The 12,235-nt window shown below is 40.9% G+C and overlaps 1 protein-coding gene across 2 annotated transcripts in view; it reads left to right on the plus strand.

Annotated features, from left to right (window-relative positions):
- Nucleotides 1–4,824: 4,824 nt before the first annotated feature.
- Nucleotides 4,825–12,235, plus strand: part of LOC110291615 (Fc receptor-like protein 5) — a 55,248-nt gene continuing 47,837 nt past the window's right edge. Inside the window, exons 1-4 of one of the 2 annotated variants that reach the window (XM_021158841.1) lie at nt 4,825–4,979; nt 8,637–8,657; nt 10,439–10,702; nt 11,978–12,235. In XM_021158841.1, coding sequence (XP_021014500.1) covers nt 4,916–4,979; nt 8,637–8,657; nt 10,439–10,702; nt 11,978–12,235 — 607 coding nt within the window. In that variant the 5' untranslated portion in view covers nt 4,825–4,915. The remainder of the gene's footprint in view (nt 4,980–8,636; nt 8,658–10,438; nt 10,703–11,977) is intronic. The other variant, XM_021158842.1, reaches the window with a different exon arrangement.

The raw sequence follows: 12,235 nt of genomic DNA on the forward strand, positions 1-12,235 counted from the left end.
CTTAGATGAAACGTAGAGCATAAACATATTCGTTAGAAAAGAAAATTGGTTTAAAAAAACAAAGGCATAAATGTCTCTCTATGAAGTTCTTCAAACACGAATTAAATTTTAAAAGGAAGAATTAAGAAAACAACAAAGATCATAAATTAATGAAACAGAACATGGAAACACAGTATGGAAAGCCCACAAAGCCGAAGGTTCTTCAAGGGAGCTAACTCAATTCATGAGTCCTTACAGAGACAGATAAGAGGCAAAAGGAGGTTTTTTTATTTTTTATTTTTTTAGCAGACATGATTATCAACTAGGAAAGGAAAGGGGACTCCCTGCTGTGTCCTGTGAGATGATGCGGACATCACAGACATTGGGGACACTGTAAGACAGTGTAAACTGTGTTGTGATTTGGAAACACAGTCAAGCAAATTCCAGGAAGTGCAACCCTACACACACACAAAAATAAGGTATCTGAATAAACCCATATTACTTTCAAGACCCAATCTGTAATAAATCATCCTCCTACCTCCACACCAAGAAAATAAATAGTTAGCTTAAATAGTGAATCCATCCAAATATTTAAGGGACAAGTGACAGTCATTTTACAAAACCTCTTCAAAAGAATGCAAAAAAAATCTGGTTTATGAGACGACTATAATTTTGACACAGAAATTAATAAAGAAAGAATTGCAGGCTTGTCTTTCTTGTGAACACAAGTGCCAAAATCCAAAAACCAAACTTACACGCCAAAGTCGGTAGACATATCACAGACAAGCAGAATGAAGAGCTGACCTCACATTTGTAATTATCGATGTAATTTGCCATATTGACAAAGAGAGAGAGAGGAAAGAATCATGCCATCATAACATAAATGCAAAACTGGTGGTAACAAAAACTCAATAGCCATTATTTAGGACAAACTCTTATGAACTACAAAATAGAAGTCTATGTTCTTAATCTGTTGAAAAATATTTATTAAAGTGCTGTGCCCTGAATGTGAAATGTCTCTCACTGGTCCAGGTCTTTGGAAATTTGTCCCCAGTTGCAGTAATCCAAGTCTGCAAGGCCAAGGTCATCCAGCTCCCCCACAAGATGTGCATCCAGTTAACCTTTCTGCCATGAACTTGCTTCTGTTGGGTGTCTCAACAGAAAAGTTACTGATTTATAAGTGTTGGGCTGATGAGAAGCTCAGGCTGGGGAAGTTGACTGATAACATCTGTGGGCTGTCAGTCTGCTGATAGGTGTGCACGTCCAACACCACAAGATTGCCCTGGAACAGACTTGCAGGCAGATGCTTCCATCCCAGTCCTTTTCTGCACCACTTCACTTGCACACAGTCCCTACTCCCACATAGACTGTGGGTCTTCCATTGTTCTGATTGAGGGACGAATTCTGCTACTTGAAATGTCTGTTTGCTGCCTTTATTTCCAAGTTGTTTCCACCAATTCCAATCTGACAGTTACTAAAACACCGTACATCCTCTACTGAAGAAAACTATAACTGAACTCAGTACAGAAGGAAACTTACTCAAATGAATGAAGAGTATCTGCCAACAACACTTCCAGAAAACATTGCATTTAATGGTGGGCTATTAATTGCTTTCCCTGTGAGACTAAGAGGATGCTGCCACCTCAACACCAGGCTGAAGTTCAACCTCAGGGTGCTAGTCAGAGGGAAAGGGATTTAAGTATTTAAAAAGTAACAAAATTGTCAGTATTCCCAAGCAATCGAACTGTGCATGCAACAAATTTAAAAGAATGAATCAAATTTCTGCAAGTCCAGCTGCATAACGTGTTCAAACCATGGCTTCTTATGCTTCATTTACTCACTACCCCAGGTAGTCGGTACGTAAACCAAATACACATCTCAAATATTTACTGGTAGGAAATTATGAAGAAATTTATTTTTAAACAATTCTTTTATATGCATGTTGTTTTACCATTTAACAAAGATGAAAGCAACTTTGTATAGTGATGAGATGGGTGTGTTTGTTTTACATGAAGAATCACCTCTTGGTTGAATGTTCACATACATTCAATATTTTTCAGAGCTTGCTAATAGTTTTATAATCATCAGTGTATAGAACACTGCTTTACAGAATTATGATGTCCAAGATGTCAGAAGTATTTTGGTGCCACTTCAGAAACTGGAAATCCTGTACTGGTTCAAAGCAGAAATCCATCCAATGAATCAGCAACTCAGGCAGCCATTTTAAAAATATGTATGTACTTCCAGAAGCCATGGCCATGCACAGGGAGGCCAGCAGGGTTTGGTGCCCTCCTTCTACTCTGTGGGTTTCAGGAATCAAAGCCAGCTCTTCAGATTGACCATAAGTACCTCTCTCTACAGAGACGGGCCAATCCTTTAAAAAAAATTTACAAAAAAAAAAAATCATCAAACTTCCCAACGTAGTACTATCCAAGTATGTGCTAATCTGTCACATGCTCCAAGTATGTGCTAATCTAACACATGCTGAAGAAGGCTGTTAGGAAAATGCTCCGTCTTTGTTTTCCAGAATTAAACCATTATATGTACAGTAAGAATGCTGCAGCTTATAATATATAAAAAGCTTCAGGGAGAGCTTGTTGGTGCTGGGTAGAGTGGTGGCATACACATTGTAAACCCACAGGATGCATGTTCAGTTCCAAGGCCAGAAGGAACTCCCTTCATGCAACAGGGGCAACCACTGCCAGAATGTCCTATATTTATCACGTTTGTTTTGAGTTGATTTGGAGTCAGTATATCTTCAAAAACATTTTGCTGTTGCCAACGTTCTCACAATCCCCACAACCAGTTACGTGATCCTGTATGAAACTGTTGTGCAAACTCTATGCACTAAATACAAATAAACATGCTCACTTACAATACACACAAAAATTAGCTATAATGATATTATAGATATCTAGAGACAAGCTGAGAATGTCCTTACCACCTTTGCAGTATACAAAGTTTATGAATGGGGTTGTAAAAATCCCTAGCCATAAATGGAAGGCCTGTGTGATGGTTTGTAGATGCTCAGGCCAGGGAGTGGCACTATTAGAAGGTGTGGCTCTGCTGGAGTAAGTGTGTCACTGTGGGTGTGGTGTTTAAGACTCTCATCCTTGCTGCTTGGAAGCCAGTCTTCTCCTAGCAACCTTCAGATGAAGATGGAGAGCTCTCAACTCCTCCTGCACCATGCCTACCTGAATGCTGCCATATTCCCACCTTGCCATATTCCCACCTTGATGATAATGGACTGAACCTCTGAACCTGTAAGCCAGTCCCAATTAAACATTGTCCTTATAAGAGTTGCCTTGGTCATGGTGTCTGTTCACAGCAGCAAAACCCTAAGACAGACTGATAAATTCTTCTATGTCAAATCTGAAATAATAATTCATAAGAAAGCAATAGCAATGACCAAGAAGAGAAGCCAGAGTAAGAAAAGATGTTTCACAAATGTGCCCAAAAAACTTATCTTCCGGATAGAAGAAAGAAGTACAAAACAAGATGAGAAAGGTGAGAGATTTGAACAAACACTTCACATTTTAGGAAAAGTTACCTAAGATACCATTTAAAACATGAAAAAGTCTGCTAGGCATAGTGATACACACCTTTAGTCCCAGTGCTTAGGAAACAAAGACAGGCAAATCTCTGTGAGTTCAAGGTCATCCTAGTGTACAGCATGAACTCCAAGCCATCCAGAGATATATAGTAGTAATACCTTCTCTTTTAAAAATTAATAAACCATATAATATGAAAAAGTTAGAATCTCATAATTCATTGAAATGAATAAATAAAATGTACAAGATGAGCACATATCTGCTGGGGGAGGGCATGAGCTCTCCTATGCTGCCTGGTGGGGTCCCATTGACTTGGTCATATCGGAAAGTCATTCAACAACACTGTCTGAACTGGACACAGTATTACATGATCTATAACCAGGAATACCACCCTCAAGTGTATGCCCAGTAGAAATGTGTGCCCATATCTACAGGAGACACGCAGAATATTCACAGCCATCCCTTCTGTCTCAGCTTCCTTTTGAAATTCTCCTCCTGAGCTCTGACAGATTAATCTCCTTATCCCTGTATGCTTTCCTCAGGACTCAGTGATATTGATGTGACAAAAATACCAGAGGCATTGATAAATATGAAATTAAATATCTCTTTGGGAAGATCCAGGTCTGAGTCCAGAAAGAAACTAAGAAAAGTTGTCTTTAAGAAAAAAAAAAACTATCATTTTTTCATTACAGGGAATTTTGTTGACACAATGTCAGAATAGAAACTCGACTTAAAAAAATTAGATTTAAATTTAAAAGCAATCCATTCACACGGTAATTTACAGGGGGAAAACAGCAGAGAAAGACAAAATGAAATACCTATTTCCCCCTTAATTTCTCAAACACAACTGTTGATTTTGTGCATTCTCTAGGAGAAAATGGTACCCTTAGAGTTGTTCATATACACATACATTCCATTTCTTACCTCTGCTCCATCAAGGATGCTCTGCAAATTCCAATCCACACCTCACTTTCTCTCTCCCAGCAGCTGAGATGGTGTTGCTCTTTTACGTGTATGTAGCTTCGCCTTACCATTAATGGTGTTATCATACCAATACCACAGCCATGATCATGTCTGATACTTACGTGCTCAGACAGTGATGAATGACAGCCATTTTTTATAGAACCATCTTCTCATAATCTCCTTAAGGTAATTTCCCCAGCAGCCAAAGTGTGGTGTTGAAAGCATGTGATTATTAAAACCCCAAAGTTTTCACTTTGTCTGTAGGGCAGGAAACTAATTAACCGTTAAATACGGCTACTTCTACTTCCTTTTTCTGATTCAAGCTACACTCAACTGTTTTAGAAGAGCAGTTCCCCAGATTTCTCCTTGGAGCCGTGACTGACTACCATTGTGAGCCAGAGGAAAGCACTACCTGTGAGCAGATGTCTGGTTCATTCTCACCCTGTGTGGTGTTCACGCAGATGTGGCTGACTCTACTGGTTGTGAGTGAGTAGATGGCTCAATATGGGGATAGAGTGGGTCGGACAGCATCTCTCTCCACCACAGGCCTGGTACTCTCTTAAGTTTTAGCTCCTCAGTTTCCTCGTGTGAGGCTGTATTCCCCGACTTTACTGTACAGCTTAGAATTTCCTCTCCTGAGCCCAAAGAAAGTAGTCACAGGTTGAAAAAAAAAATCCTTCAATGGACAGAGGAAGAAACAGTAGCAATGGCACTAGAGTTTCGCTTGCTTTCTTTTCTTTAACAAATATTTTATGAAGCACAGAAAGTGAATCACACTTGCTTGTTTAAATGAGAACTATATTTTAATCCCGTGTAGACAGGCTAGACCCTGGTCTTGTGCCTAAGATGATAAGGGATCTACATAGAGGACAGCTCCTTCTGCACATTAGCGAGAGCCATGAGCAGGACTGGGCACCTTAAGAACAAGAGGGGAAATCAGGAAGGAGAGGTACCTACAGCAGTGGCTATGTCACTGCCCATGGATATGCATGCATTTGTGTCAGTTCATGCCTACAAAGGGTTTGCTTCTTACTAAATTTTAAATGGAATTAAATGTGGGTTCATCTATTTAAAAAAGTTCGTAGGCCGGGCAGTGGTGGCACACGCCTTTAATCCTAGCACTTGGGAGGCAGAGGCAGGCAGATTTCTGAGTTCGAGGCCAGCCTGGTCTACAGTTAGTTCCAGCACAGCCAGGGCTATACAGAGAAACCCTGTCTCGAAAAACCAAAAGGCCAAAAAAACAAAAAACAAAAAAACAAAAAACAAAAAAATGCTCTCGGCAAAGCCAGTGCACACACAAGAAACAGCTGAGAAACACAATTCTAGTAAAATAAAATCCCAGTGGATGGCACAGACAGATAATCATCTACATACCAGTCAGGTGATCAGACTAAGCAACAGATAGGGCAAGGCCCATCAGAAACAGAAGCATATCCAAACATGGTACTTAAGAAGGCAGGGGAAAGGAGGGAAGGAGAAGGGAGGGGAGGACAGGACAGGACAGGACAGGACAGGACAGGACAGGACAGGACAGGACAGGACAGGACAGGACAGGACAGGACAGGACAGGAAGGTGTTCATACAGTGTGCTGTGGGCTAAGGTTAGAGTTTGGATTCAAATCTGTGTTGTCACCTACTAGCCACTTAACAAGCTTTCTTCTTTCCTTCCTTCCTTCCTTCCTTCTTTCCTTCCTTCCTTCCTTCCTTCCTTTTTTCTTTATTGAAAATAGATTTTTTTCTCTCATAATACATCCTGATTATTTCCCTCCCTCTACTCTTCCCAGTTTCTCCCCACTTCCCCTACCATGTCAATCCACTCTCTTTCTGACTCTCATTAGATAACAACGGGCTTCTAAGAGATAAGAACAAAAAAATAATAATAAGTAAGATAATACAAAAACTATCACATCCAAGTTGAACAAACCAAACCAACAGAAGAAAGGAGTCTAAGAGTAGGCACAAGAATCAGCCCCACTCGTTCTCACGCTTAGGGCTCCCATTAAAAGCACAAACCCGGAAGCCATAATATATGCTCAGAGGACCTGGTGCAGATCCATGCAGGCCCTGTGCTTGCTGCATCAGTCTCTGTGAGTCCTGGTGACCTCTGCTTATGCTGATTTAGAGGGCCTTATTTCCTGGTGTCCTCCTCGTCCCTACTGGATTTACACTCTTTCTGCTTCCCTTTCCTGAGCTCTGAAGGGAGGGAGAGACTCCTACCCCGATAATGTCAGGTCCTCTGATTTCGTTCCCATCTACTGCAGGAGGAAACTTCTCTGATGATGGCTGAACAATGATCTACAAGTAGATCATTAGCAGACACTCACTACATTTCTACCTTGTTTTTTAACACTAGTAATATTTGGTGCTTTCATTGAGACCTCCTCCATATATGTATATATTTTATGAAGTCTCTACTGCATTAATTTTCCATACCACCCCTCAAATACTCCTTAACTTTAGCTGTCTCTCCCTGTGTTCCCTCACTCAGCTCCCTCCCCATGAGATCCTCCCATCCCAGCCTCTCTCCATCCATCCATAATTATATATTCTATTTCCCTTTTCTAATGAGATCTCTGTTCCCTCTAGTCTCTCATCCTCTATACCCACCTTCTGTGGTTCTAGGGATTGTAACTTGGTTATCATTAACTTAACAACTAATATTCACGTATTAGTGACTACATACCATATCTGTCTTTCTGGGTCTGAGTTACCTCACTCAGGATGATCTTTTCTAGTTCCATCCATTTGACTGCAAAATCATAATGTGGGTTATTTTTTGTTTTGTTTTGTTTTTTGTTTTTAATGGCTGAGTTATACTCCATTGGGTAAATGTACCACGTTTTCTTAATTCATTCTTCTGTCTGTTGAGAGACATCTGGGTAGTTTTCTGGCTATTATGAATAGAGCAGCAGTAGACATAGTTGAGTCTTTGTGGTACACTGAAGTGTCCTTTGAATATTCCCAAGAGGAGTATAACTGGATCTTACAGTAGATCCAATCCCATCTTCCTGGGGAACTGCCACACTGATTTCCATAGTGCCTGTACAAGTTTGCAATCCACCAGCAATGGAGGAAGAGTCTTCTGCTTATTAAATATACTTGACAGCATGGACTGCCACTTGAGTTATTGATCTTAGCCATTCTGACAGGTATAAGATGAAATCTCAAAATAGTTTTGATTTTCGTTTCCTCGTTGGCTAAGGATGTTCAACATTTCTTTAAGTTCAATCAGCTTTCTTGTCTATGATATGGAACTTAAGTTAGAATGTTTCTGCCAAGATTACATAGAATGACATGAAAATGCATACCAAATAAAAACCCTCAAATACAAAAGCCATGATAACCATGATATGTAGGTAACAGTGACTAATTATTTGGTCTCAATAAAAATAAAATAGCCGGGCGTGGTGGTGCACGCCTTTAATCCCAGCACTCGGGAGGCAGAGGCAGGCGGATTTCTGAGTTCGAGGCCAGCCAGGTCTACAAAGTGAGTTCCAGGACAGCCAAGGCTATACAGAGAAACCCTGTCTCGAAAAACCAAAATAAATAAATAAATAAATAAATAAATAAAATAAAATAAAATAAAATAAAATAAAATAAAATAAAACTTGGATTTAAACTGTTCTTCTATCATTTCCAGTAGACAGGGACGATGTGTCCCTCACTCACAGCTGGATTTTTATTGCATTTCCCAACAAATGGATGGCATTCCAGAAATTTCTTTTAAGTGAGAGGATCAAATCCATCCTTCTTCTAAATAATGCATAAATTAATAACCCTGCTGAGCTCTGCTTACTTCCTCTCCTCGATACTCATGTCTCCAACCTGACCGATTTCTACTATTGCAACCCTAGGGTTTTGCCTTTCTGGGTTTTGGAAAGGTGTTTGTTTGTTTGTTTGTTTGTTTGTTTGTTTGTTTGTTTGTTTGTTAATTGATTCATTACTCAAGAAAGCTTACAGCTTTCATGGGCAAAATCTTCACAAATCTGAACATTTGACTAGCAATTGTCAATATTTTCATAAATGAATTTTTAATGAGAAGTAATTTGTAAAATGGGTATGGAAACATTATCTTTTTGAATAGAAAAAAAATAAGGTCTTCCTCTGTGCCCTCATCTCTAATTCTTGGTGTTTATTTTCCAGTCCCTGTCAATGGACAGTATGGTGAGTCCTTTCTACTGCTTTGGGAGTTCTTGGTAAGAGCTTCTCCCTAATGTCAACATTTTTCTGCTCAGGCCATCAGGGACTTGAAAGTGATGGCTACCCCCCTGGTATGGCTCCAAGCCAGAGCAACTTCATGCTGCCCTCCAGCACTTGCTGGGTTAGGTGGTGAATGCACAGGCTGGATGGGTCTTTCTGAGGCCCTGAATTGAATCCCATTGACAATGGACTCCACTTAGCAATGAAAAAAAAAATCATCTTTGTCTCTGCCTTAAATACGAAGGGCTCAGGATGGAACCCTTTCTGATCGGTCAACTAGGCAAACTGTGAAACATTCGAGAAGCCAACAGTAACGCTGTTTCCTTTGCTGTTTTAAGAGTAAAATTCTCCAGGAAGCGCAGGAGGAGTAAGAGAGTATCTAACCGTTGGAGCCTGGAAAAGCGTAGAGGAATAGAACTAGAATGAAAATGTATGTGTATACACACACACACACACACACACACACACACACACACACACACATTTGTATATAGCACAGAACTTAAGTGTGTTTTAAAATAGCAACAGAAGCTAAATCACATCCAAGAAGCTGAGAACTCATAAGCCACACAGTCAGAGTAGGTCCTAGAATAGCTGTCTCACACTAGAGTGGGGTGACTAGTAATTTATTCAGTCTAAAAGGCAGTAGGCCCTAATCTGGCATTCAAAGTCTGGATGGTTCCTGGAGCCTCTGGTCCCCAGTCCATGATGGAAGCTTGGAATGCTGGTTCTGCTGTCAGTGGCAGAAGCAGAGGCAGCAGCTACAGGGCAGATCACCTCAAAGGGAAGGCCAGGAGAGCAAGGGCGGGATAAGCTTCCTTCTGAAAAACTGTTCTATCTGGGCTGCTACCCAAGAGTGCTGCCCACAATCAAAATGGATCTTCTTACATCAATCAAGACAGTCCATACAGCTCTTCAGGTAAATTCCCTTCTCCAGTGATTGTGGCAGGTTAGCATGAAAGCAAAGAGAATTATCACACATTTTCTCAATCCGGCATCATTACCAATTTCCTGGGTCACAGGGGTCTTGGGTATTTGAGGATCCAAAGTAATATCGAGAAGTCTCTCCCTTCTCCCCATAGCTAGCCACCGGGTCACTCGAGTGTCTAGTTCCCCTGGGGATCAGCAGGTGACTGTCCATTCCTTATTCTGACACAACTAATTACTGTGGGCTATGTAGTTATATCATCCTCTACGAAACAGCAGTTAAGTGCACGATCTCTCAAGCTTTTCTAGTGTAACGCCCGATGATAAAACGATTCACTACCTTAGGGGAAAATGCAAAGTTGTGATTGTAATGATTCTGAAATTTTTTGAGGGTTTCTGAATGACAAGATAGCAAAGGAAGAAGAAATGACTTTATCTAGGATCCATTCTCAGAGCAGGCTTACTAACCACACAGTGTTTCAGTGCTAGAACTATCTCCAGAAATTGTCTTGCTCCTTGCCATCCCTGGGCAATCACTCACCCTGTGGGTGGTGAGTGCTCCTAAATGATGCTTCTTCAGCCTTCAGTGAGCCTCTAGGTGGGCAGGGGCAGGGCATGAATGGGGGGCACGGGTGACACAAGAGGACATGGAGGGGGGATGGACATGAGACAGGGGAGGGGGAAGGAACACTGTGTTCTTGGGAACTGTCCAAAGCCAGGTCCTTCTCTCTCTCTCTCCCTCCCTCCCTCCCCCCAGGGCTCTTCTGGATTGGAAACTGTGGGGACATCTGCTACAGACTCATTTCTCTCCTCCTCAGAAGCTGCACAGCAGTCTGTGGTTTCCCTTCAGCCTCCATGGACCACTTTCTTTCAAGGAGAGGCCGTCACGCTGACTTGTTATAGATTCGGCTTCTACAAACCCCAGGAAACAAAATGGTACCAGAAAGGAAAAACAATGACGCAAACCCAAGGTGATTTGGTAATTAAAGCACCTACCTTAAAGGTCCGTGAGTCCGGAGAGTATTGGTGCCAAGCCGACAGCTTACTTCCAAGCATGCACGTGAACTTAAAGTTTTATGAAGGTGAGACAGAAGTAAAAGAACTGAAGCTTCAGACACCACATCTGTCCAATTTGCCCTGAAGAGTTAATTACTACTTACCACAAACAACTCATGAACAAACCATGCTATTTCATGCTATGGTTACAGAGAGATTAAAAGTGTCTATAGAGAACCAGATATGGCACAGAATTCATGTAAATTTAAACATAAAAATTAATAAAATTTAAGTAGTCTGAATAAAGTCTGCTCAGCCCAGTAGGCAGTGACTTTGACAAGTGCATACAGAAGGTCATAATTGTCACTAACTGCTCACTGAGTTCTAGTTCTATACACACTCACTCCTATCCCTGTGGTCCTTAAAGTCTAGCACAAATGAGAAGGCTTGCTCAGCTTTGTGACCACACAGAGACTCAGGAGCTACTCAGGATTTACAGACTCAAATCTTGAGATTATTGAGCCCCAAGAATATGTACTGTTTATAAGCTGCTCATGTAAATAAAATTTGAGAAGCAATTTACTTGCATACTTCTTGAATCCATTTTGTTTATTAGGAATAGTAAGCACCATAAGGACTTTTGTGTGGTGTGTGTGTGTGTGTGTGTGTGTGTGTGTGTGTGTGTGTGTGTAAATGTTAGATAGATAGAAATAAATGGATTGATTTTATAGGTACACAAAGAGAGGAAGGGGAGAAAGGGAGGGAGGCATTTTTGGTTTTGGTCTTGAAGCCTTCTGTTTTAAAGTTGAAGTAGTGTCAGCCTTGTGAAAATAGCCTTTGATTTTGTGAGCAAGAAAACATACTATTAGCAAGGAAAAGAAAAAAAGTAATACTCTTTGATCTCATGATTCTCTTAAACATTTACCTACCAAAGCACACAAATCTGCACACCCCAAAATAAAAGGCACTCGATTGAACGGGAGACCCCATTAAATGATCTTGAGAGTATTGAGAGAAAACTGTGGTTTCTGAAAATTTAGCTGCAGTGATGGTTCAACTTGAGGGGGCACTAGACAAATGAAAGACAAGCCGGCATCATTTAAATCCCCTTAGAGCGACAGACATACAGAAACTCTGGTGTACTAACATGGAGAAGGGAAGACTGTGTTCACAATGATGCAGGGAGCTTTCTAACTTGCCTTCTGCTGCCCAGCTTTTCTCAAAGTGCAGGTGTTTATTTTTAGCTCAGAAAAAGAATTCATACTTTCTCCACTTCCGCTTCCTGTAAAGCCTGTGTAGAAAGGCAACAACAAGGAGAACTGGGAGGATGAACCAAGTGGTGTGCCTGATGTGTTCCACAGATTTTCCGATACTGCAAGCTCCACCTGCTGTGTTTGAAGGAGACTCTGTGTTTCTGAGGTGCTACACAAAGAAAGGCAGAGAAGCAGAGACCCTGACATTTTACAAGAATGGTGAAGCTCTGAGATTACCTTATAAAAGTTCTAAGCTCTATATTCATCATGCAAATCTGAAGGACAACGGTCAATACAAATGCACTTGGAGGAAGTGGCCTTTAGGGTTCCTCTATACTTCCAATACGGTCAGAGTTCAAGTCCAAG

This window comes from Mus caroli, chromosome 3 (assembly GCF_900094665.2).
Source record: "Mus caroli chromosome 3, CAROLI_EIJ_v1.1, whole genome shotgun sequence".
In the NCBI taxonomy this organism is placed as follows: domain Eukaryota; kingdom Metazoa; phylum Chordata; class Mammalia; order Rodentia; family Muridae; genus Mus; species Mus caroli.